This window comes from Lissotriton helveticus, chromosome 1_1 (genome assembly GCF_964261635.1).
Source record: "Lissotriton helveticus chromosome 1_1, aLisHel1.1, whole genome shotgun sequence".
Lineage (NCBI taxonomy): Eukaryota > Metazoa > Chordata > Amphibia > Caudata > Salamandridae > Lissotriton > Lissotriton helveticus.
This window is the reverse complement of record NC_136057.1, coordinates 1,432,865,370-1,432,893,203: the sequence shown is the minus strand read 5'-3', so window position 1 is coordinate 1,432,893,203 and position 27,834 is coordinate 1,432,865,370. Positions and strand designations below refer to the sequence as shown.

General features: G+C 43.5%; 1 protein-coding gene across 2 annotated transcripts in view; it reads right to left on the bottom strand.

The window, feature by feature from the left end:
- LOC144826880 (A.superbus venom factor 1-like) overlaps nt 1–27,834 on the bottom strand; it is a 1,649,148-nt gene that overhangs the window by 702,162 nt on the left and 919,152 nt on the right. For both annotated transcript variants that reach the window (XM_078685340.1, XM_078685347.1), the window contains 2 exons: nt 19,045–19,111; nt 14,995–15,081 (listed from right to left, as the gene is read on the bottom strand). In XM_078685340.1, coding sequence (XP_078541466.1) covers nt 14,995–15,081; nt 19,045–19,111 — 154 coding nt within the window. The remainder of the gene's footprint in view (nt 1–14,994; nt 15,082–19,044; nt 19,112–27,834) is intronic.

Below are 27,834 nucleotides of genomic sequence, written 5' to 3'. Positions count from 1 at the left end.
GGTCTCAGACTTTTGACAGAGTTTGTTGTAGGCATGGGCGTCTGCAGGGGGGGCAAGGAGGGACGCTTGCCCCCCCCCTGGATCACAAGTCTGTCCGGTGGGCAGCGTCCTCCCTTGATGTGTTCAGTCGAGGTGCAGCTGCAAGGCCCGAGGCAGGGGGCCCCCCTCTCCTGGGCCATGCTGCCATGGGCTGAAAGTATAATATGACCCCCATATTTCTTTCAGCTGTGGCAGACTGGGCAGGGCTGGTTTTGTGGCCATGATCAGCAACTCTCTCTTATCCTAAACGCTGTATCTGCATGATAATTGCAGATGCTTGAACTGGCCTTAGGTGTGAAGTGAGCCCTGCCCCTGCATTAATGAAAGGCAGAGCATCCTGCAGGGCTCACAACAAAAATAAAAACGAGTGACCTTAGTGTCACAGTCAGCGCTGCACAGTTTCAATGAAGGGAAAAGGAGAAGAGCAGAAAATGGAGAGAGAGGCTATTCTTTTCTATTTTTCGCAACTCTTTTCTTGTTTTTTTTCAAACAAGCATGTGCATCCAAAAGAAACATAAATAGAGAAATAGAGTTAAACATAAATAGTGACATCAGTTGAATATCAGCACTTGGGGGCAGATCTACAAGGGCGAAAACCCATTACAACGATGAGACAACATCGCAGGTGCATTACAACGCACATTTTACAACGCGACAACCTTAACAATGCATGCTTTTACATCGCCATGCTGTTACATCGCCATCGCATCGGTTTTGAACCGCGCATGATAATTTACCATTTACACTACGCAAGTGTGTGAACCATCGCCATCACATCACACAACAATGTTACCATTTAAACATCGCGGTTTTACACATCACACAACTAAATTACAATACAAACTTTTTCCTTGTCAAACTCTTATCTGTGCATTTGATCAACATAAAATCTCATGGACATAGTCACTCTAAACAACATCATTTAATCTGCTATTATCACAGAAAACACTTTCGGTAGTGGAGCAGCTGGTGTAGTCGTAAAGAAGTGTTGTGAAACTGTTGAGAGGTTCTCGTTTCGCATCAGGTTCAAAGTAATGCACTTTGCAGCGATTCCAATTGAATGAGCACCAACAGGATTAAGATATAGCCCCCGAAGAAGGGCCAGAAGGGCCAGAAGGGCCCAAAATGCATTGGGCAGAAACCATTTACACAACGCAAGTATGTGAACCATCGCCATCACATCGCAAGTGGGTGAACATTTACACTGAAACAAAGCTATGATGGAATCTAAAATAATGTTTGATTCAGGGGCACGGTAGAGGTTCTCTGGCTACTGAAAAGCCCAGAATTGTTCCTATACTGTACCATTGTTTCTGGACCTCTACATAAACAAGAGGTCTGTAGCTTTGCCTTGACTGGCCCCAGTATTTCCATAAGGCAGGGTACAGCTGATGCTTCAGGCCACAACCAGACCGTGGCTCCAAATCAAATGAAAAGGATAGGAATTGGCATTGTAAAATTAGTGTTGGGGGAGCGCTCCAAGGGCAAAATGTTATTTTACCTGAAGAGTTGATAATCCTGCCACCGTTGCTGGCTCTTTTTTGCTTCTGCAATGGATGGCAACTTCAGGCTGGTAGCAACCATCAAGTATTACTTGATGTTGTTGAGTCTGCTGGCATGTAGCTGGTATTGTATTAGTCTTAAAAGAGAAACTACAACGTGATACTTGTGAATGTGGGAGGATGACCCTTCCTGTCATTAAAGTGAGCCAGAGGACAATTGTTCAACTTCTCTACTCGTTGTCAGTAGCCAGTGCACCTGGGCGCAAGTGCACGTGTCGCAGACGCCAACTGGGTGATAGTGAGGCAGCTGAGTGACTCCGATGTAAACTACACTGATCTCAAGGTTACAGTTGAAGCCCACCACAGAGCAGAATAAAAAGGCTCCCTACCACTGAAGTGCCACCATGCATGCATAATCAAGCCGATGAGGGGAACACTGTGTGGTGTGTAGATTAACCAGGACACTCCGGGAGTACTGCACTGACAAATGAGCTGTAGAAGCTTCTGGAGCTGGCCCGGCGTGAGTGTGATGGTGGACCCAGGCCCAAAACACCTCGCTGCACACTCTTCTTGCCAGCAGGGTCACAGGGCCTTCTCCGGGACCTGGTAGTTCCGCGCAGGGGTTCCTTAGGGGCTCTCCACTGGTCGCGACCAGCACAAGGGCCACCGCCACTCCGGAGGGGTGTGCTCGTGCTGGGGTGGTGTGTGTTATTTCAGAAAAAAAATGCGGTTAAAGCATGCGGGGTGTTTGTGTGTATAGTGATTGTGTTTTGTATGCATTTAAATGATGGAGCGAAGTAATGGGTTGCGTTGTGACAGCGTGCGTTGTGAATGTGTGTGCGATGTAAAGACGGCGATGTGAATGTTTGCGATGAAAACATTTGCGATGCAGCATCATACATCCATCTACAAGCCCCATGCGCTGCCGATGCATCACGTTGCGTGACGCACCGGTGGCGCAGCCTGCTAAGGGATATTTGCAAGCACAGGTAAAGTCACCCTGCGTGACTTAACCTGTGCTTGTAAATATCGCCCCTGTTCACGCAACACTTTGCGTGTTAGGGGTGGGACATGGGTGTTCCCACGCAACACCCATGTCCACTGATGCATTTACAGACTTACGAGAAATCGTAAACCTGGAAATGCGTCAGTTTGCTGCGCCACCATAGGGGTGGCGTAGCCAAGAGAAACGAGGAGACATTACAGCACACATTGAAAGAGGAAAATGCCTGCAGTGATTGTTTTTGTGCAGGAAGGGGCCCCTTCCTTCACAAAAGCAATCTCCCCATGGTGCAGGCATCATTGCACCATGGTGCACGGGTGCCTGCGCCGGCGCATGGCAGCTGTTTCTGCACCAGCGCAGGGGAGGGATGTATGACGTTACAACGCATACTTTTACCACGCATACCATTACAACGCGGTTTTTACCACGCATACCATTACAACGCATAGCGCTTTGGGGTGCTGGATAGTGAATAGTTTAATTTACTATTCCAACTCCAGTGCCCGTGGACACTAGGGAAGGTTATTGGATAGTAAATTAACCTATTCCCTATCCTAGAGCGCCCCCCCAGCGCATTGCGTTGTAATGGTTTGCGTTGTAATGACCGCGTTGTAATGGTAATGCGTGGTAAAAGATTCGTTGTAAAGGTTGTATACCGCAGAGGAGAGCACAGGAATGCGACATATCATTGTAGATATGTCACATTCCTGTGCTTTGAAAGTTCCGCAGTGAGGCGCAGCCAAAGGGCTTGCAGTGCCACACTGCGGCACTTTCTTGTAGATCTGCCCATTTGTGTTTTTTTATTTTCATATAATTTACATAAAAAAGGAATAATTAAAAATTGGGTTGGTAAAATAATAGTGGAGATGACAACATTGACTTGGTAGGAGGTAAGGAGGGGTGACCCCACATCCATTCTTACCACCCTGAGAGGAGTGCAACGAACCCTCCAAGATACTTCCAAGTTATAACCCCTCAAGCCACTCTCCATTACTTGTTTTACACATCTGAAAAGGTTGCTCTACTCCCTGGCATCATGTTTGTTCATATCTGAAATACTGAATTCCTGTGTTCCTGGGTACATCGAAGGAGGTCTGGTGTCCACTTTTGCTTTTAATAGAAGTATCAAGGGAGAGGTACATCTTAAAGGGGCTAGACAAACAAAAGAAGGTAATAGGTGGGGGAGATGACAGAGCAGCAGAGGTGAGGTCTGAACATAAGGGGCAAAACAACTACATAGAACAAGACGCTTAAGGAAAGGGATATGGGGAAGGAGTAATGTGTATGTAATGGCAGAATCAATGAGAGAAGGGAAGAGTCTTGGTTAGGTAAAAGGAATAGCATGCAAAAGAGAAATTTAACAGGCTTGGGGAGAGTGGCAGGATGGAAGGGGAGAGAATGTTGTAAATAAAACAAGAGCAGTGGCGTAACCCAAAATGATGGGGTCCCTCTCCGCAGAATGTGATAATGGGCCTCTGAGTCTCCTACATCTCACAGATATTTATTGGCCCTGGGCTGAATGGGAGCCCCGTGATGGGTTGGGGCCTCCTGAAGTGTTGTGGGCCCATCTTTGCTGCAGGGGCCTGTATTGCGTCCTGACACAAGAAGTAAAGCAAGGTAAGAGGCTGGGGAGAAGAGTGATAAATAGCAGTGCATGTAGGGCAGAGGTGGAAGCTTGAGCGACAGAAACAGTGAATTGAGGGTAGAGGTGAGAGGAAATAAAACATGAAGAGTTGAGCATGGAAGGGAGAGGTGGACATAAAGGGGGCAGAACCAGTGAACAAATTTGAGGCTGGAGAGAAAGATGAAAGGTGAAAGGATGTGCTTGGATAGGAGAGGTAGATATAAGAGAAGCGGAGCTATCAGCAGAACTTAAGTGTCAAGGAGAGGGTATGGTGAGTGTTGGATGTAAGAGGGCAGGACAACCAAGAGCAGGTAAGAGGCAGGGGGAGAGAGGCAGGGGAGAGGTAGAATATAGAGAGGTAGAACCAGTGAGAGAACATTAGAGGCTGTGACGAGATGAGAGGTGAAAGGTTCAGTAGGTAGGTAAGAGGTGAGTGTAATAGAGGCAGAATTAGTGAGAAAGGAAAGAGACAGTAGTAGAGATAAAGTGAAGTGTCGAGTGTGGAAGGGAGACGCGGATATAAGACAGGCAGAAACAGTGAGACAACGTAAAAGGCAGGGAGGTATAAGAGAAGAGGTGGGTGTAAAGGGGCTAGACCAGCAAAAAACAATAGGAGGCTGGAGGAAGAAATGAAGTGTGAATGGCAGTACATGCATGGGACATGTAACTGTAAGAGAGGCGGAACAATCAAGAAACCTTACACAGAGAAGAGAGAGGAAATGGTGAGAGGTGGATGCAGAAGGCCATAATCAGTGAGAAAGATAAGAGGCAGGGGGGGAGACGAGGCATACATCATGGAGGAGAAATGTGGATATAAGAGGGTAATAATGAGAAAGAGAAGCAACAAAGTTGGGATAGCAGAGAGTTTGATGTTAAAGGGCACAATCCACAAAATAAGGTTTGAGGAAGAGGAGAGAATAAGAGTAGAGGATGAATGGAAATAGGTGGTGTAAGTGGCAAAATCAGTGAGAAACTAATAGAGTGTTTTGGAGGACGAAAATGTAGAGAAGATGTAAATGGGGCAGAGCCAGTGAAAAAAGTTATAAGGCTGGGGGAGAGATGAGCAGTGAAGGTAGTGCATGGATAGGAGTCATGGCTTTAAGAGAGACATAACCAGCAAGAGCACATAGGCAGAGTGGCAAGAGAGAGAAGTGGATGGAGGAGAGAAGAACCACCAAGAGATATTAAGAGGTTGGATGAAGAGGGAAAGACGAGGAGAAGGTAGATGTAAGATGTGCAGAACCAGCAAGAGAATGTTAAAGGCTTGGTGAGAGATTAGAGATGAAGATTAGATCAGGGAGGTTGAGTTTGATGTAAGAAGATCAGAATCAGCAAGAGGAGAGGGAAGGTGGAAGGGGGGAGGTGTATTTAATGGGGCAGTAACAGCAAGAGAAAATAAAAGGAAAGGGGAGAAGGAAAAGGCATAGCTGTATTTAGGATGGCATAACCAATAGAGAAGATAAAGACTAGGTAGAGAGTTGAGAGGTGAAGAGAAGGGCAGGGAAGAGAGATGTGAATGTAAGAGGGGCAGAATCAGCAAGCAAATATGAGAGGAAAGGTGGGAAGATGAGAGGTAAAGAGTAGAGCATGGAGTTATTAGGGCCAAGAGCAATGTTAAGAGTGGCAGAACTAGAGAGAGAAAAAATGTGATCCTTATCAACTGTTTTCCTTATATTAGTTTAGAAAATGTGCACTGCAGCTTTATGTTCATGAATGTGGTCTTTTAAAACCATACTCCTTATGTTTTGTAAGAATTTAAGCAATGAACATTGACGTTCTTGCTTTTTGGAGTTGGTTTACACCTTTTAAATACAAAATGTTGCTTATAATAGCAGTCAGATTTCGGCATGTTTTGCTTATTTTTGGTATCCTCAAAGTGTCGGTATGATAAATTGTTTATTTCATTGGAGAAGATGCCTATTTTTGTTAAAGTACATCTCGGGGTCTGTGAAATATAGGTACATAGAGGAATGCTATGCTATGTATTAGGGGTCACGGTTTCAGTTGGTTAGGCAAAACTTGAGAGGAGGCGCATTGTGTGTTTGTGATGCAACTTTATTTATTTAATACTCATTCTTAATCATGTCGGAGGTTGGTGATGAAGTAAAATGTTGCCCCCCCCCTGGAAAAATTTCTGCGGACGCCCATGGTTGCAGGTACTTTTTTCCACTCGACATTACTGCCATTCTTGAGCTCGCTGGTAGTACTGGTGCCCCCTTGTTAACAGTTTAACCCCCTTATATTATACTTTATCAGGACCATTGTGACTCTGCCTAAAAAAACTATAGGGGCCTAGACTGTGTATTTTAAACTTAGGTGCCCGTTTCGCACATGGAATCTCAGCTTCTTTATACAGATTTATTTTAATATTACTGTCATTTATTCGCACTTTTGCACTCATAGCATAAATATATTGCTCTGATGAGCTTTTATTGTTGATATTGTATTGGTTTATGCCTTAAGTACTGTATTGCTGCAATAGGCACTTTGATCTAGGGTTTGGCATCGGTCTTTGTACCTAAGTGTCATTATTTGGACTATATGTTTTTATACTATTGCTGCTAAACAACATATATGCATTTCTGTATTTTTAGTGCTAACACATTACCCTGTTGAAGTTTTTATAGTTGGATTCCTTTTTTCTTCTCTCTGGTACTGTATTGCATTTTGCACTTTGTACATTGCACAAGACACTTTGTCCCAAACTTGATTTAGTACTCCTGCCGAGACCTACATGAATTAATTTAGTGTCCTCTGAGATAGTCAATATGAATAGGCAGAAGCCAAACCTGGGGAAAAGTGTGGCAGGAAGTTTAGATGCCTTTATTCTGAGGGCAGAATCAGCCCTCATTAATTAAATAAAACTCACTCTACGTAGGCTAGCTCTTGAACCCCACTTTTCACAAGGTAGACTCTCTTAAACCCCTGCAATTTCTGATTCTCTAATGGTCTTAAGCCAGGAGGATGCTTCCTTATCCCGGTTGAGCCAGTCTTCATCCATTGTTCCAGATATGGTGAGGGACTTGGCTTCTTATTCACTTCGGGAGCAAGAACTTAGCCCTGTTAAATCTAAAACTACAACTAGAGGGCAGAAGGCCATACTGAAGTCTACTGGTATCATTGATCCACCCCCCGTAAAAAGGAAGAAGCAGGGATTAACTAATCTAAAGAAATCAACCCAGGGCACTACCGGAACGAAGACAATAGCTGTGCCAACCACAAACACTTGTAAAGAGGATCCCCTATTCAGCTGAAGCAGATAACGTTGGGGCAATCCATCGACAGTACATAGGAGGTTAATTTTTGGGGCAAGGTGGAAACCATGTTGTCTACTTTACTAGATACAATTATTTAAAAAATTGGTTTTGTGGAAGCTAGGTTGCTAAAATTAGAGGGGCTAGTGGGTCGCAAGCTGCCGGATATAGTAACAGCTAGCACAAACACTAGTAAAGACCTCATTGCCACCGGGGGTAAAGGAGTAGGGGTAGGTTTAGCAAAGAGGCTTGCAGTGAATAGTGAGGTGGTGGATAAGAGCAGCTCCAAAACCGAACTGATAGGGTGGATACTACAGAAATTTCATGCCAGTCCCCTACTAGAGCAGGATCATCTGTGTCTCACAAGGTAAGGAGGCCAGAGGGAAGGGACATACAGTTAGAAAGTCTCCCTAATATTGACTTTCCACCTGAATCCACCCCATATGTAGTGGTTTTGGGGAGTGTCCCCTCCCTCCCCAAGGGTGTTAAGGAAGATTATGGGTAGCTGATAAACAAAGTAGACCACTGGTTTACACATAACACCACCCTAGGTGTCGGTCTGACTAGAAACATCCTCATGGCTTGTAGGGTCAGCTGGATAGGGAACACACGCAAAATGGGCTCTGGCAACTGCGTGAATGTACATTTTGATAATCCACATATTGCTGGCTGTATTTTAGCTGGGGATAATGGCCTCTCCCCTTTACAGGGATCTGTCATTAGTGTTTTACCTTTGGGTTACTTCTATAAGCCAGGTCCGCCTAGGGACATGATTGACAACGTCCCCAGAGTATTTCCCGGAGGTGGGCAGTCAAGTAGACTAGCATTTAGAACAACAGCCTAACCCCAGGGTTTATCCACCTCAAGAATTAGACCGGAAGTTTGGCACTGACCTCTTATTGACATCAAACAACCGATTTGCTGCTTTAACAGGTCTGGAGGATTGTAATTGACTAACCCCTGAGCCGGACCTGGTTGTTCTCACTGAGTCCCCAGGGGAGGTAGCCACAAGGCCTTTAGATGTTATTCCTAAGAACTTCTTATCCTGGAACATTGCTGGTTTGGCTAACAAGCTCCATGACCCTCTGTGGGTACAATATGTAAGGCAATTTACGGTAATTAGCCTTCAAGAAACATGGTCAGTGGACTGTGACCTATTTCTTGTAGGTTATAAGGCTTTATTTGTCCCGGCTACCCCATTGGTGAGTGGAAGACCGAAGGGTGGTCTAGTTGTGTATATCTCGGTAGCCGTTGACTGCCAGATCCAGGTAATACCAACTACCCATCCCAGAATTTTGGCTTTGTTAATTAAAAGGGGAGATTCCAGATGGGGGATTGTTCATTTTTATAACTTGGTAGCCTATCCATACGAGGCTGTAATATCACCACTTTGGGAATGATCATAAGACAATCTTTGGGACTCCTTTTTACATAACCTCCTGGTTTCTGGGGATTTTAATATACACCCCAGTGGTAACCCAACATTATCTTGCATTTCTGAGCTGGGCTGCCCACGTATGAGGGGTTTTCATTTTGAACATCACATCCAGGGAGAACTGTTGAATAATATGATGAATGAATTGGATTTGGTGGCCTTGATGTCTTTAACTGACCCACATACCAAGTTCTCCGTGCTAACTTTTAAAGGGCACGGTAGGGGGTCATTTATTGACTTTATTTTAATTTCCTCCTCATTGCAATTCTCCTTCCATGGCTTTGACATCGTGGAGAGTGAATTCTGCGATCAGAACCCATTTCCAGTTCACATGATGGGCCCATTAACAGCAAAGACTGGGGTTGTTTTATCAGGGCTGCACTGAGACTGACGGAATGCAAGCATATATTAAAATGGTCTCAGGTGTCCCCTGTCAAATTTTATAAAGAAGGAAAAACATCCTGTGCCCAAGAAGTACTATTATGCACTACGGAGGGTGCCCCTCCTAATCAGGTTCTTGATGGGATCGAGTCGTTAGTACAAAAAGTCGGTGAAATTGTAAGTGTCCCAGCTAGCAAAAATGCCTCACATGTTCCCAGATGGTTTGACTCCCACTGCTCTAGAGCAGCAAAAAGGCTGACGGGAGCCCTGTCAGCCAAACCGAGAATCCCGTCCAACGTATGTGCTTGTCGAAAGGACTACAAGGCAGCCCTGGCCAAGCGAAAGGGTAATTTGAAGGAAAAAGCTTGGAGGAAGCTTATCCATTCAAACACTCTTAAAAACAGCTCAAGGTTCTGGAGTGTTGTGAATAGGCCCCTTTTTGATCAGGAAGGGGGGGGGCTAGATTCACACATCACAGAGGAGGAGTGGGTACTTTACTTTAAATCTATGTTTGATTGCCCTCAGGTGCCCAATCCCAAAAAAAGCCAGGACATAAAGGATCCAGTATTAACCTTTGATAGTGGTGAGATCCTGGATGGCATTACAATTCTAATTATCAATAAAGCACCAGGACCAGACAGGATCCCCCAGACTTATTTAAGGCAGACCCTCCATTCTGGGGGCCGATACTGGAAACAGTTTTTAATGCAACGGCAAAGAGTGGTTGTCCCAAGTCTTGGGCTTCCTCAACTATTGTCCCTGTTTTTAAGAAGGGAAATAGAAATAGTACACATTGTTATAGACCGATCTCGCTTATCGATTCTGTGGTCAAAGTGGTAGGGTGCATTCTCCTACAGAGATTATCAACTTGGACAGATGAACATAAGATCAAGTCGGATGTCCAGTATGGATTCCATATCAATATACGGTTGCTCGCCCCAGATCTATCCATCTTGCCTTCAAGGTCTTGTCATCTGTGTTTGACTGTGTAAACAGGGACAAGCTGTGGCAGTCTATGAGGGCAATAGGGGTGGAGATCGGTATTGTTAATTTACTTGAGGACCTGCATGTTTCCACTAAAGCTAATGTTAGGTTCTCACATGATTTGCAGATCTCTAGGGACTTTGATATTAAGAAGGGAGTCCGTCAGGGATGCATCCTGGCACCTTTTTTATTACATTTCTATATAAATGAATTGGATAGTGTACTGAGGGCAAGAGGAGCTGACTTTCCCTGCGGTGCATTCCAGTTCTGCTTTATGCGGACGACGCCGTCCTTATATCTAGGACGGAAATGGGTTTACAATCCCTTTTAACTGCATTTTCAAGATTTATGACAGAACAGGACCTGGCCATTAATAATTTGAAGTCTTATGTCATGAAAGTGGGGCAACAAACAAAAAAGAGTTTTCAGTTTAGTGTTTGCGTCGCTAAGATCCCCCGTACGAATGTATTTTCCTACTTAGGGGTTTTATTTGATGATCAACTTAAATGGGGCCCCCTAATTCAGAGGTAAAAAGGGGATCTAGCTTGGGTCAACGCAGCAATTTTTAAAGTTGCCACTAAAATAGGTAAGAAAATGACAGGAGCTATGCTAAAGTGTATTAAGCAAAAAGCTTAGCCATAGCGACTTATGGTAGTGAAATTTGGGGTTACAGTGCTACAGATTCCCTCCAGGTAGTGGAAAATGATTTTCTGAAATGCTTACTAGGTGTTCCGCGTGGAACCTCTAATTTAGTGGTCCACGAGGAATTGGGGGTCTCTTACCTAAGTGACACTCTTGCTCTGCGTCCCCTGATTTTTGGGTTAAAGTGTTGGGTGAACGAAGATTTAATCCTCACCCATTTGATTTTAAGAGAATGCATGGCCCTAGATAATGCGGCGCGCATTCCCTGGCTTAAATATATTGAAAGAGGGTTTGAATGGATTGGGCGGGGTGCCTTATTTTCCAATCCTGATGCTATCACCAGAAAGGATGTGGAATTAACCAAGACAGCCTTTTTGAGTCGAAGGATAGCAGACAGGGAAGCTGAGGAGGTTCAGAAACCTAGAGTCCAGACTTATCTAATGCTCAAATCAACGCGATCGACGGAACCCTACCTTATGGGGTCTCCGTCAACACGTGAGAAATTCCTTTTAACCAGGTTTCGGATTAATCTCTTTCACCTTTTGCTAGCAAGACCTAAGGGGGTTAACAGAGGTCAAGTGCAAGATCTCTGCGGTTGCGATGGAAAGTCTCCGCAGGATCTGCTGCACTTTGTATTTTTTTGGAAATTGTATGAATTTCCCCATAGGCATTTTTTATGCATTCCAGGGGGCCATATCTTAGACCATTGTCGGGGGCAGCCACGGGCCACATAAACTGTAACCGTGGGTGTATGTGGGGCTCCCCAGAGTTGAGCAATATTTCTCTTGGCGATCATGCAGCCAAGTGTGACCCATTGCGTGGTATAAGTGTTGAGGTCGGTAGGTTCCCAGATGTTAAGGAGGCATCTGGGTGCTTCTGGTTTGATTTCTACCGCCAGTGTTTCACTCATAATTGTGTGTATGTTACGCCAATATTCCTGGATTGGCTCACAGTGCCATAGTATGTGTATGAACGTGCCCATTTGTGTGCATGCCCGCCTACAAGATCCGTCCGTCAGCCCACCCATGTGTATCAATTGGGGAACAGTTATGTAAATTCTGTGCAGGATCTTTAGTTGCACCAGTCTGAGTCGCGCCGGGATCGCAACTGTTTTGGGGGAGGAGACTGCCGCTGCCAACCTTCATCGTCTAATTCGACTCCGTCCTCAGTCCGTTTGTCTCGTAGTGACAAAAGAGGGTCCTCCATATTATTAATGAGTTTTCACTAGGTTAGGACAATAGCCTTTTCAGGCAGGTGGCCGTCCAGCAGCCTATCCTCTAATGGGGAGGTATCTGGTGGAGTGGAGTCACTGGACAATACTGTTTGCAAAGCGTGTCGGATTTGTAAGTATCGAAAAAACTCAGAATCTGCCAGCGCATATTGGCTTTGGAGAGTGTTAAAGGGTTTCACGCCCCCTGTGCACCAAAGGTCTCTAACCAGGGAGATGCCAATTAGATCCTATTTGTCAAAACCTTTGGAATTTCCCAAGTATCCAAGTTTCTGTGAGTCCCACAGAGGTGTGGCGAGAGTCAACCTATTGTTCCAGCCAAACGACTTAGCTGCAGAATGCCAGATTTTGACTGTGTGGTTGGTGGGGCCAGTGATTGGGTATCTGTCTGGTTTAGAGTATATATCGCACGGGAGTAGGTCCCATTCTGAAGAATCCAACGATTCATAAGGAATCCCGGGTTGTCAGGGCGACTGTACGTGCAATGATTTATCGCTGTAAGGTGTGCTGCCCAGTAATATTTTTTGATGTTGTGTAATCTGATTCCGCCGTCGTGCCAGCTGAGTGTGTGCTTTTTCAAAGAAGGTCTTGCTGGAGCCCTCCAATTTCTTTAAAATACGAGTTTGGGATAGGGTCAGCCGAGTTCTACTGGATATATAGGAAGCGGGGTAGGGGCATCATTTTAAATAAGGCCGCTTTGCCCAATAGTGAGAGGGTGAGTAACTTCCAGTTTGCGATGTCACTTCTGAGTCTCTGCTCTGGGGGAATCAAGGTACGGGCGTATCTGACAGAGGGTCAAGAGAAATGAATATGCCTAGGTATTTGAAGCCTTCTGAGACTATCGGTATAGGACTAGTTCCTATTTTAAAACAGATGAATTTTAAACAAGTTAGACCACCCCTTGTGTATCTCCAATTTTTGAAGGATGACTGAATCTTCTTCATAGTAGGGTTTTTAAAAGCATCTGTGAAATCAAGGTTTTTATGGATATGTAGAGTCTGTTTATTTAGATATGTTTTTAGCTGATTTACTGTGTGGTTGTGGACCTTTTTCTTTTAAATTTTGTGTTAATATCTAACTGCTTTTATGCATTGTATCTGGGTAACTTTTATGATTTTTCAAACAAAAACCGAATAAAGTTTATTGACTGACTGACAACAGCTGCACTGTAACAGGCATTGTGTGTTAATTAAGTTGTGGAAACTTAGTTTATGCTAGTGTTACAGCAATGTTACAAGATTAAGTAAAGTTTAGCTCTGATTCTAATGGTGGTTTTACACCCAAATGAGTAAATCTTTGTGGAATTTTTCCCAGGCGTGGATTTACCAGGTCTGAAAATTCGAGACCTGGTAATTTCAACTCTGCAAACTTGAATATGTTATTTATTACCATTGCTAAGGGAGGAGTGAGGCATCATGACCCACTTGAGGCTTTGCCTCTCGCAAGCCATGGCCTCACAAATACAGGTCACCGTGCCACCATCTTGATCTAGATGTGCTACTGAAAATTGGCATTCATTTTCTGTCAGTGCTATTTATTCCCAGCTGACATTTAAAAAGATTTCAGACATGTTCTCTTTGATCGTGACTTCCAATCTGGACCTATCTAATGACACCATTCTGAATGCATTTCTCAATTTACATGATACCAGTATTTTCATTTTATGAACGGATCCTCTCTGTCTTGTTTTTCCACTATCCTTACGATGAATATCTCTCTCTAGCGGCTGCTACAAAACGGGCGTTTAGGGGGAGCTGAGGGAGAGGGAGGGAATTAACAATGAATTAAAAAAAAACATTTTACCTCGATGTGGCTGGCCGCCACCTTTGTATCATGGTTTGGCTCCCAGCCAGAGAATGGGAGGCTGGCCATGTTCTCCGCCCAGGCTGTAATGCAGCCTAGGTGGAGAACTTGCAAAGTGTGCATGACATTTTGGCCAGGCAGATACGGCCGGCCAAAATGTCATACACCTCTGCTTTTTGTTATGAGAGCATGCATTCCATTTGGAAAGCATGTTCCAATTGTAAAGTATATGATAGCGACCAAACAGTGTTCGGTCACATCCTGATAGCTTCGGTGGATACAACGACAGGAGGTTATTTCGTTCCATTTCCAGAGCTATGTCGAATGGACTCCGGTCCGTCCGACATCGCAATCGGGCCCTAAATATACACAAGCATTGAATTTGCGAGCTGTAATTCTTTAAATCAAGTATGCTCAGGATGGTGTGAGATATTCTAGTCAGTAGGTAAACCGTATGTCTAGCTTCTAGTATCTAAACATTGACATCTCTGTGTAGTGTGAGAATCATCCCAACCTAGTTCATGTTGGAGCAACCGATATTATGGTTACTGATGAAGTCTTGTTCTTGGGAATCATCGGTTTAGTACCAAATTGTGAATTGTGCACTCCTCTACCTGGTTGTGGCATTTCCGATTTTAATCAGAGGCCAAGAAGTCTATGGCCCACCTTTACTAAAGTGTGCATGGGCATTCAAGTCATGAAACACAATTCAGTGCTGAATATGTGGGCCTTTATAATGGTAAAAAAACAGATGTTATCATTTGCATCATTATTTCACACAAGCTTCTGCACAATACTTTAGCAGATGTTGGCTCTGTGTTTGTTGTTCCCTACTCTTGACTCAACTGCTCTAAAACATCAAGCACTATTCAAATTGCGGCTCTTCTTGAAGCCTTATTGAAAGCACCTTGGAAAGCAGTCTTCTTTCCTTTCACACACTCTTGCCACTAGCCCTTGCACTAGAAGGAGTGCTTCGTCCAACCAACCACCCTGTGACCCCCTAGAGTGGGTATTTGGAACCCTGCTGATTTTTTTGAAAAGTGGAAACTAATTGATTTTGGATTCACCTCCTATGTGCGCACCCTGTGCCCAGTCTTACCTTGGAAGCTGACCGTGGTCTCGGAGTCACTTTTTGGAACCTTATCCTTCAAATCGAGAGCCTTAATCTTCTCCTCCTGAACACCATCTGAAGACAAAAGTTGAAGAAAAAGTTACATGAGGCCGAATCCCTTTGATGCAGCTTCTTGTGACCATCCTGACTCCTGCAGAGGTGGTCGCTCCCCACACTCCCTGATATCGTAGCGCTGGACTGCTACATTGCCTGCTTTTAAATTGTGCCAGATTGGTATCGTAGCGCAGCACTGGACTGCTACATTGCCTGCATTTTCAATTGTGCCACACTGGTATTGTAGCGCTATATCGCATTGCCTGAGTGTTTGCTTCGCCCTTGTTTCTGCAGCCATTTTGTTGTTTGTTTGCCTCCCAGCCCGTCCCTCCACCCCGCTCCCACCTCCCAGCTGCTCCTGCCTCCCACAGATAGCATAGGAATCGTCCTGCCTTCCCTAGCGCTGTGACCATCCTGACTCCTGCAGAGGTGGTCGTTCCCCACGCTCCCTGATATCGTAGCGCTGGACTGCTACATTGCCTGATTTTAAATTGTGCCAGATTGGTATCGTAGCGCAGCGCTGGACTGCTACATTGCCTGCATTTTCAATTGTGCCACACTGGTATCGTAGCGCTATATCGCATTGCCTGAGTGTTTGCTTCGCCTTGTTTCGCTTTTGTTTCTGCTGCCATTTTGTTGTTTGTTTGCCTCCCAGCCCGTCCCTCCACCCCGCTCCCGCCTCCCAGCTGCTCCTCCCTCGCTCCACCCCCCTCCACTATCCACTTATGACAGATGCTTTTGCGCGCAGCGTTCACGCACAGCGGACGCGCCCTATGCGCGCCGAAGGCGCGCCAAAGGTAAGCCCATCTACGCCCGTCCGCGCCTGGACCGCGCCCAGCGCCAGACCCCCTGGCCCCCGCAAAATCCACTCCACCCGCGTAACGTACGACGCCGCTACCCTCTCAGCACTTAACCCCGGCCAACTCCCAAACTGCTACCAAGCCGCCCCAGGACACACCCATGGACCCTTCACCTGCCACTCCTGCAAGCTCGACTGCATCAGGACCCACACCAATTCCACAAACTCCAGGCAGAGCTCTGACACTAACCACCTGAAGTGCATCCTGCTCAACACCCGCTCGGTCCACAGACACACCATTGAACTTTGGAACCTACTCGACACCACATCGCCGGACGTCACCTTTCTTACAGAAACCTGGATGAACGCCTCATCTGCGCCCGACATCGCCATAGCCATCCCGGACGGCTACAAGATCATCCGAAAGGACCGCATCAACCAAACAGGAGGAGGAATCACATCATTCATAAGAACACCATCCGCATCACGACCAGTTCCGATGACAACCTCAGAACCGCCGAACACCTTCACTTCCAGATTCACATCGACCCTAAGACCACACTCAGAGGCACCCTCATCTACAGACCCCCAGGACCCCACACACAATTCAGCAAAGACATCACTGACTTCATCAGCCCACACGCCCTTCCCTCCGAGGACTACATTCTACTGGGAGACCTCAACTTCCACCTGGAAAAGAACAACGACAGCAACACCACCACCCTTTTGGACAACCTCACCAATCTCGGACTCAAACAACTTGTTGACACCCCCACCCACTTTGCCGGGCACACGCTCGACCCAATCTTCACTTCCAGCAAGCACATCTCCTTTAATCACACCACAGCTCTCCATTGGACGGACCACAGCTGCGTTCACTTCAACTACAAAAAGACTACGACCCACAACCACCCACAACCAATTCCTCGGAGAAACTGGAATAAAATTACCACCGACCAGCTCTTCACATCGCTTCACCAAAACCCTCCTGCAAAATCATCGGACCCAAACCAAGCAGCCACCAACCTCACACAATGGATCACCCACAGCGCTGACGAATTAGCACCCTTGAAAAACCATCAAATCAAGCAAGGCAGCAAAAAAGCCCCCTGGTTTAATGATGACCTTAAGAAATCCAAGAAGATCTGTCGCACCCTCGAGAAAGCCTGGCGAAAAAACCCAACCACTGACAACCTGGCCACTTTCAAGAACGCCACCCGCAAACACCACCAACTGATCCGATCCACCAAGAAATCATCATTCAAGGATCGACTCGACAACTACGCCCACAACAGCAAAGAACTATTCAACATCGTCAAAGAGTTTACCAACCCCACCGCCGGCACCAACGACATCACTCCCTCCCAAGTCCTCTGCGACTCTCTAGCCTCGTTCTTCCACAACAAAATCGCTGACATACATAACAGCTTTGGAGACCAGCCCACCCCACCCACCTCCGAACTAAACCCCCCCCTCCAACAATATTTGCGCCTGGAACCCAATCACCACTGAAGACACCATCCGCCTGATGAACACCATACACTCAGGATCGCCAACGGACCCATGTCCCCACCACATTTTCAACAAAGCAGACTCCATTATCGCACCCCATCTCCGAGACGTCATCAACTGCTCCCTCAACTCCGCCACCTTCCCGGATAGCTGGAAACATGCCGAACTCAGCGCCCTCTTGAAGAAACCCACAGCAGACCCCACTAAACTTAAGAACTACCGCCCCATTTCGCTCCTCCCATTCCCTGCCAAAGTCATTGAGAAAGCCGTCAACAGTCAACTCGCCGCCTTCCTCGAATCCAACAAATCCCTAGACCCTTCACAGTCCTCAGCAACGTCGGAATACAAGGAAAAGCATTGGACTGGATAATCTCGTTCCTCGCCGGAAGAACCCAGAGAGTCCGCCTCCCCCCTTTTAGATCAGAGGACACCGAAGTCATCTGTGGCGTACCCCAAGGATCTTCACTCAGTCCCACCCTCTTCAACGTATACATGAGTCCCCTCGCATCCATTGCGCTCCAACACAACCTCAACATTATCTCCTACGCAAACGACACTCAGCTGATCCTATCCCTCACCAAAGACCCAAACACCACCAAAACCACCCTACACGAAGGGATGAAAGAAGTAGCCGAGTGGATGAAGAACAGCCGTTTAAAACTAAACTCGGACAAAACGGAAGTCCTCATCTTAGGATCATCCCCCTCCGACTGGGACGACTCATGGTGGCCACCGGCCCTGGGAACCGCACCCATATCAACGGACCACGCACGTAACCTGGGCTTCATCCTGGACTCCTCCCTCTCGATGACCAGACAAGTCAACGCCGTCTCATCATCATGCATCAACATCCTAAGTATGCTCAAAAAAATCTTCCGTTGGATCCCCACCGAAACAAGAAAGACGGTCACCCATGCACTGGTTACAAGCCGACTGGACTACGGAAACACCCTCTATGCCGGAACCACAGCCAAACTACAGAAAAAACTCCAACGCATCCAAAACGCCTCAGCCAGACTCATCCTAGACATCCCCTGCCAAGCTCACATTTCCGGTCACCTGAAAGACCTCCACTGGCTCCCCGTCAACAAGAGAATAACATTCCGCCTCCTCACCCACGCACACAAAGCCCTCTACGACCTAGGACCCGAATACCTCAACACGCGCCTGTCCTTCTACACCCCCACCCGCCAACTTCGATCGTCCAATCAAGCCCTCGCCGTAATTCCACGCATCCAAAGATCCACCATGGGAGGAAGATCTTTTTCCTACTTAGCGGCCAAGACCTGGAATTCCCTCCCCACCCACCTCCGCCTCACACAGAACCACCTCTCCTTCAGAAAACAACCAAAATCTCCCCCCCTCCCTCAAGCGCCTTGAGACCCTCTGGGTGAGTAGTTCGCTATACAAATTTAGACTTGACTTGACTTGACTTGTGTGATGATGTTCACCCATGAGGAGGAGTTCAGACTATATTGTGGTTAAGAGGTTTAATGCTATTGGACTAAAAAACTGGATCCCTATTTTACTTGCACACCTGTGGACATCACTCGACACGTTTTACTGTGCAAATTCAACTAAATGTCTTCATTTCTGACTATGTTACCGCCCACTATGTGCCTGCAGGGTTTTTCGAGTGAAAATATGGGACCATTGCACAACTTCATACTCACCTTTTCCTTTAGTTGCTGGATCCAAGGTCACCACTTTGACCGTTTTGCTAATTTTCATTCCTTCGGGCTGTAAGAAGCAGAAGACATTACACACTGAGAGCACAGCATAGGTATTTGTCTCCACAAGGAAGTATGATGACTATCTGCAGAGAATCAAACCCCACACTCTGGAAACAGAGTCTGCCTTTGTCCTGCAGAGTTTCCACTGCACTTCACTAACCCTGCAGAATAAATTTTACAAAAGACTGCTCTCATGAAGAAGGAACAGAAGGCTGACCTTTCAGAAAAGGAACAACTGTAACATTCTGGTGAGAACATGACTAACGGATGTAAAAGTGACTGAATGGAGTCTACTTTTTCATTATCTGAGTGAGCATTCATCCTGTTTTTATGTACATGAATAAATCACGTTTCACTGTGATTTACACATTGTGAACAGTGTAATACAATTATTTAACAGTATTTTTACCATGCATTTAACTGTTGAGCCCTTAATTTGATGGTGTGGAGTTTGGATGATTGTGGCATAATGGAGATGTGAAAAACACCTATAGTTTAGTCTTCGTATTCAGAAAGAAGTAAACACTGAAGACTTCCACTTTGCAGAAATAGACTATATAACAAGGATATCCTTGTCACAATTTTGATCACATCAGGGACTTAGTAAATTTGATTTTAAGACACCAGCATGTATGCCAACTGTCAGATCTGGCTCATGGCATGACGTTTACGGATTAGACACTGATGATCTGCATTCTCATAGGGCAAACTACAGCAGGCTCTATAGTACTAAAGACAGCCACAAGAAAGCCATTAGGCAGGTCTCCCTTTCTTTACTTCTTCCAAATGAAAAAAGAAGAAAATTAAATGTTCTGGTTAGCAATGCAACAGTGTCTGCATCATTTACAATTTGGGTTGTTGGCTGCGACATGTATGAAAAATTGAAAATGATGGTTTCTTTCTTCAATACGTCTGCAAATTAGATGGTGTAACTGCTTCAATGGAACATCAGCTTGCTGCTAATAGAACTACCTAATCTGCTATGAAGTAGAAGAACCTAGATTTAAACGTGTGGAAAAGGGAGCAGGGAGGACACAACTGTAGTAAGGTCTGACTTCCAAGCCAAGATTTTACCTATGCCATTCAGACACATGAGCCTATAAAAATCAAATGTATGAAACATTGCAGACTATTAAATAATGCATGAAATACAATGCAACTCAGTTGGCCAGACAGTATGGAAGAACATCTTCAGACAATAAAGTCAACTCATCACCTTTCATCCCAGGTAAACATTTCACGGTATTATAGTCTACAAAGCAAGTGTCGATTTTTGGGATCAACTACTTTGAAAATAAATCAAAAACCATTTGGTTCCCTCTTGAACTAATACAGATGGTGGATATTCCCCAGAACAGTAGATTTGAAAATATAAATGATTATCCATTCTTAAAAATATATGAGGGGACTTTTGACAGATTGAACATCGCTAGCATCTACTTTTTAAAATGGATTTGGACTTTTCTATTTTCAGTTAGAGAAGGTGATTTATAAGCCATAATTAACAAGATGAAGAGTGAATGAAGTCTTGTTCTCTGTTTTAGTACAATTGTATATGAGATACATAAAGTCAAGATATTAAGATAGGTATATAGCCTAAAATAAATATTTACCATCGTGATGAAGGTCAAAATTGATTATGCCGAAACTATGTAGTCTAGTCAATGTTATTGTTGGAAATTGAAGGTTTTAAGAGAAGAGTTGTCTTGATATGTTGTTCTATATGTTTGGGAGAATTGAGGAACAGACACCCAACATATTGTTGATGCCTCGCTAGTCTAAATTTTTAATTATATAGGAATGAATGTAGGGCCTACTTGGATATATTGTATATATATTTTTATGTGTTTGATGTATCTTTGTTATTTACCATTTTTTAAGGGATTTGTTGATATCACAATCTCAATAAATGCTTGGATTTTGAGATTTGTAATAATAATTGAATGCTGTTTATATTTCTTGGGTCAACATGAATAGAATAAACAATTGGAAATGTGTATGTATCTATATTGTCTGTGTCTCCCAGAGTCTATACTAAAATTATTCAAGAGTAATGCTACAGATGTTGTCTGATGTGCCTTAACACCCGCATTAATATAGGCCAAACCCATGTTTCTGTTGAAATTAGTAGACTATTAACATCATTAGAAATTATCCAATTTACAGCCAATTAGCTTGAAGCCCACACCCTGAAAGGCTACATTTGCTGAGATTTCTTACAGCACTAGTGTGAAATGTAGCTTATTTTTGTTGAGCCTCTGACAGGGAGGTGGAAGGGTTGAATGAGAATCTAATAAAAATACCAATTCTGGAGAAGTACACTTACAAGTAATTTTTCATCTCCACCAAAATGTGGTCTTTTAAAGATTTGTATACATAAATCAGATTAGAAAGCAGTATGATGAAAGCAACTTGATAACCAAGTGGAAGGTGGGAATGTAATAGAGATGGCTCACCTTATTGGAAAAGATGACATACATTTGCCTGCCCAACCGCAGATTCTTTCTGTACTGTACACTCAGGGCAATAGTGTTGAGTGAACGTATGTATGTTTTCCATGTTCTTACATGACAGATGTCTATCAATGATACTCATAAGAAAAGACTATAGAGTTTGACACATTTCTGGTGGAGTGTGCAGAGACTTTTGCTTGTAACGGATTTCCCACTTTATTGTGGCAGTACATGATGGCCAATGATACTCATCAAGCAATAACTTGCTTCAATATGCAATATCCTTTTCTAGGAACAATCAGTGCTAAAAAGAGTTGGTCCGATTTTCTGAAGCTGCTTGTTGTGTCTTCATAATATTTGAGGCATCCTTTTCACATCTAGAGTGTGTAGGCCTCTTTCTGCTACCATCCATGGTAGGGCTTTTAAAAAATGTTTTAAGAATAACAATTTCCTTCAGGTGAAAAATTGATGGTATTTGAGGTATAAAATGAGGATTTGTTCTCAAGAATGACCTTTTCATCTCAGTAGGGCGTTTTTACTGTAAATGTTTGAATCACTCTAACTTTTCTAGCAGAGGTAAAAGCTATAAGGAGTGCTGTTTTTCAAAATACAAATTTTAAATCTGATTTATGAATTGGATCAAAGGGGCTCTTCGTGAGTTAGGAAAGAACTGTATTGAGTTGCCAATGATGTATTGGTGGATGCCTGATTAGTGAAAAAGCTATTAAAAGCCCTTTCATGAATTCTTTGATAAACCTAGCATACCATACATCGATGATTGTGAGCTCTTCTGTATCTAGCTGTAGTTTCTACATGTACTTTCACAGAAGAGTAAGCAAGACCTGATCGAGAACAATTTAGCAAGTATGGTAGAATTTGGTGGTGTTCCAAAGATATTGGATGCAAGTTCTTTTGTGTGCACCATACACAGAAGCATTTTCATTTTCCTCTATAAAACCTGTTAGTGGCTTCAACTCATGTTTTCACTAAAATCTCTTCACAATCTTTCGGGATTTTTAAGCATTGGAACTTATTGTATCCAGGAGATATGCTGAAAATTATAAAGAAGATGTGTCTGGTTGAAATACTTTGCCACAGCTGCAAGGGAGGAGATTAGAAACTGCAGGTAATTGTATGTGCGGGTGTTCTGATAGGAGGAGAAGCTCATTGAACCAATATTGTTTTGAACACAATGGAGCTATGGGAATTAGTCTGCATCGTTCTTCCCTCATCTTGCATAGTAGTTGAAAACCGTACATGAGGTTCCGACCCATGCTATTGAAAACGCATTCCCCCACGACCCTGGTGGAGAATATCTGCTAGAATAGAAAAGACATTTCTTGGTCTGCTCTGTGGCAAACAGATTCGGATTCTGTGTTCTCCAGCATTTGAAAACTCCTGCATAGCGGAGTCCAAATCAATTCCTATTTGTGACTTCCTTTGTTTGTTCAGCTTAGGGCATCAGCCCATGTATTGTCTTTTCCCTATACTTGTTCAACTGTTATCTGAATACTGTTCTGTATAGCCCAATCCCAGATGTTTTGGACGTCTTGTGATGAGAAAAAAGATCGGGCTCCTCCTTATTTGTTGAAATAATACATGCAAGTCGTATTGAGTGTGTGAACTAATACTGTACATCCTTGTATTCTGGGGAGGAAGGATTGTAAGCTGATTCTTATGGCTCTTAAGACCAGAATATTTTTGTGTAAAAGCGCTCCTCTGCCTTGTAGAGACATTGTTGTCATTACAAAGTCTTCTTTCCCTTGGAAGAAAGTTAAGCCCTGTGAGATGTTGCCCTAATGAAACCACCATGGTAGTTCCGGTTTTACTGTTGGTTTTAGTCTGACAATCTTCAAAAGAACTCCAAGTATGTGATCGCTACTTGTCCAACTCTTCTCAGAAGTGATGCATATGCAGTCGGAAGTGTGGATTAAATGAATGCATAATGACATCGTTCCTAAAATAGACTTTTAAATTCTGAATGTGATTTTGTCTTTTTTTAACAGCAGGTGTGAGTGCTCGATTATTCAAGCTAGTCTTTCTTTGGATAGAAATACTTTGCATAGTTCTATATCCAAGATTACTCCCATTAACTGTATCCTGTTTTTAAGTGTCAGTGTAGATTTGATTTAATTGAGCTTAAGCTCCATACTCTTGAACAGTTGTAGAGATACTTTTGTAGATTTTTTTAATTGGCCTCAGAGATGTTCCTTTTGACTAACCACTCATCTACATTGGTAAACAATAGACATCCTTGTTTTCTCAGTTGTTCTGCTACTGGAGCCATGCATGTTGTGAAAGTTCTGGGTGCCGATTTGAGGCCTAAAGGTAGACCCTTGTATTGATTTTGATGGACAGCCACCTTGAAGTTGAGATATTTTCATTGTTTAGGATGTATCGGGAATTGACCTGTAGATCTAGGGTTGATAAATAATTTCCTTCTTGCAGTAGTTGGAAGACCTCTTGCAATGTAATCATGAGGAATGTTGGTTTATTTAACAATTCTTTCAGTTTGTGTAGGTTTAATATTGGTTTCCATTCTCCTGACTTTTTCCTTTTGAGAAAGAAACAAGAAAAGAAACCCATATTTATTTGTATTTCAGGTGATTCGGGGACTGGTTCTACTGTTCCTTTGTTTATCAACATTAAAATCACTGCTTGTAGTAATTTTAGGTGTTGAGGCATTTTCTGGATGGCACAGAAACTAGGCTTTTGTATGAATTCTAAACGTGCGTCCCTTGTCTACGAGGTCTAGACCCATTGGTTTGTCGTTACAGACCTCCAGTGGTTGATATAATAGGAACTTCGTCCAAATGCAGGTTGAATGTGAGGTGGTGAGGTGGCTGTCTGATGTCTGTCACTGGTGTCTAGTTGAGTCCTGATTTTTTGGGGGTATACAGATCTTCTCCAATGGGGCTGTCTCTGAAACAACACAGGCAGTAGTGGCCTGTATTGTAGGGTGTATAACTGGGGGTACTGTTGTTGTGACTGGTAGGGCTGATACTGATGTCTATATCCTCCTCTGAAAGAAAATTGACTTCTTTCTTTACCATTCCTGAAAGGTTGAGTTTGTCGTTCTTGTACGCCTCCTACAGAATGAGCTATATCAGTGCCAGTTGTAATTGCTTGCAGAGAACTGTCAACATGATGTCAAACAGAGATTCAACATAGTGTGGCATTTCTCAGATAACAAACACTTGAGTTCTGGAGACTATAAATGGTTTTAGAATAGACTTTTGGAAAGTTCCCATCCAAGAGAAATTATTTTAGACAAGGAATGGATGGACTTACTGGATTTGGAGGTAGCTCAGATGTTTAACAAAAGAGCAATAGTAGAAATACCAGAGGATGGGTTTGTAAGTGCAATCTTCTTGATAAAATAGAAAGACAAAGGATGGCTCCCAGTAATACATTTCAAAGATCTGAACACAAATCTTGTTTATAGACACCCAGAGGTGGAGGAAATCCTTCTTTTGAGAGATGTTTTGCAAGAAAAGTATTTGCAAGTAAAACTAGATTTGAAGGATGCATGTTTCAGGATTCCTAAGGAAGCACATTTGCAGAAATATCTCTGATTCAGATAGAGAGGTGTGTTGTTCCAAATTTGTTGTCTCCCTTTTTGGTTATCTTCTGCTCCATGGTGTTTCACCAACGTTTTACTGCTGGTTGTGGCTTTATTGAGAGAAAGATGTGGACGTTTAATCATATACTTAGATTACATTTTGTTAATCTACCAGGAGAGAACAGAGTTACTGGAGCATTTGCAGTTGACAAGGGATCTTCTGGAAGACATAGGTTTTATTGTGAACCTAGAGAAGTCAGTACTGGTATCAATTCAGGTTAGGGAGTTCTTAAGTTTTCAAGTAGATACTTCACAAACTCAATCACTTCTTCCTCAAAAAAAGATAAAGAAATTAAGGAAGTAAGTGAGGTATAGCTTAGGAAAGAAAGTGATAACAACCAGATACTTAGCAAAGACAATTGGTCTCCAATCCTATTCAGGCAATTTCGCCATGGCACCTACATTACAGGGCTCTTCAGATACTAAAAGCTGCAGGTCCAAGGAATGGTTTATGGTATGGGGACTCAATAATGTTGTCCCCAAAAGCTCTGGAGATTTGGAATGATACACATACACAAAAACAGCTGGTGGCAATGCCAACAATAATCGCACATCCATATATATGCCAGCCATCTGAGGTGTATGTCTACCTATCCCTTCCCCCATTGGTTTTTTGATATTGAAGCCAAGCAAGTTGAAAGGATCACAGACTTTTCCTTCTCTGCCTTTTGATACAAAGTGTTCACCTAGGGCGACATCCTTGGAGGAAACTGAGCAAAGATTAAGTACCGAAGCACACACAAGAAGTCCACACCATTGAAATTAGTCTGAATACGTAAACTGAAGTGAACAGAACTGTAAAGTCTATAACGTTCTTATTTTCTCATGGGTGGTTTTATTCCTTTTAATTTACAATGTCTTCGTATGTCTAAGCAGCAACAACCAACATGCGTTTTGTATATTGTACTGTTTCAAGGCTGCAGAAAATATGTATACATATCAGTGTTCAACATCCAATCACAAGAAATTGAGGGTGATACTATTGGGTGGAAACTTCATGAGTTAGTGGTCAAGTGAACAAGATAGAAGAAAATTGATGAAATAGAAGAGATGAAGATTTAAGAATATTATTAAAAATATATGTGAATTTATGAGAGTGAATGTGCAGATCAGAAGCTTTAGGAAAAGTAAATAGCTATTGGTGAGTCTAATCATACCCGAAAGTCAGAACAGTACCTGTGGTCCATGGTACTCAAAGATAAAAACCCAGAAGGGGAAAAGTCAGACACCAGAGGAGGGGAAAAAGGAAAGGAAAGGGTGACCATACAATCGGTCACATGCAACCACCAGGACTAACATACATAGTTATTGAACCTCAAGTTATAGTGCCAGGGCACAATGTTGCTGTTGTGAATTTGTCTGATTATACTTTCAACAACAATAAATACAATTTTGAGTAAGGATTTGGGATTCTGTCCTGCATCACTACCTAACTTCATGGGCATACACATCAACTAGCGTTCTGGCAGTTGCTCGGTGGAGCTACCTGATAGCTAAAGAGGAGATGGGCTTTCGACTTCAACCTCTGGCGTCACCTACCCAGCTGGTCTTTGGGCAGATATTCCTTTGTCTCCCTGTCCTACCTTCCACTAACCCCCCCTTCCCTGCCAACTCACCCTTCTTCGCTTCCATGCTCTTGAAATGTTTTTCTAGAAACTTATGTTACCCAAATCTAATGTCTGATACCTATGGGTCTAGCCAGCGCTATATAAAACTCTTTAAATAAAACATTTTTAAACATATTTAAATTCATATGGAAACAGAAATTACATACATTTTTCCACACCAAGAGGTTGTCTAGTGTAGCACCTCCTATTACAGCTACAGAGTGTTAGATGATGATTAAGGATATACATGATGTACAATGGCTCTTGTCATTAGAACAAGACTCAAGCGATATTCCCACCCTCATACAAATTCTATAGGACCTGGACATTAATCCTAACCTAGACATTGACAGTGGCCTCAAGTAGTGATCAAGATTTACGCCATGCATTGCTTCTGATAATGTGATGATATTTTTTACCAAGAAATGACTAAGGAACTTTGCAAATTAGAGGATGAATACTGTTCAGGTCACAAGTTCATCCTACATAACATCACAAGGGGTGAAAGACTTGTACTTCAATCTCTCACCACAAACTATAATATCATTATAAAAGAAGCTGACAAGGGCGAGAATATAGTCATTATGCACAAACATTACTATATTAATTAAATAGACCTCAACTAGCAGATGCCTCAGCTTATCAAAAATAGACTTCTAACCCACTCAAGGACACTAACAACCCAATAGAATTAAAACAGTGGAGGGACTTATGTTTGATCTCTGAATTAAAGTTTCACTATCTGTACAATCCTAACCCCATGGTCCCATGTTTGTATCATTTGCCAAGATTCATAAACCTGGAAATATTTTCTGCCATTGGGTCACCCACCGAAAGGGTCTCTGAATAAATAGACCTATTTTTACAACCTGTTTTCCGTAACCTCCCCTCATACATCAAAGACAAAAAACACCTTTTAAGATAGGTTCTGGACTTCGAATGAGCTGCTTTGAATGTGAGCTCCCTCTGCACACGCATTCCCTAAGATCAAATGTCTAGCTGACAATGGCCTTGTCTCACCTGTGCACAACCTTTCCTTAGGTCGATC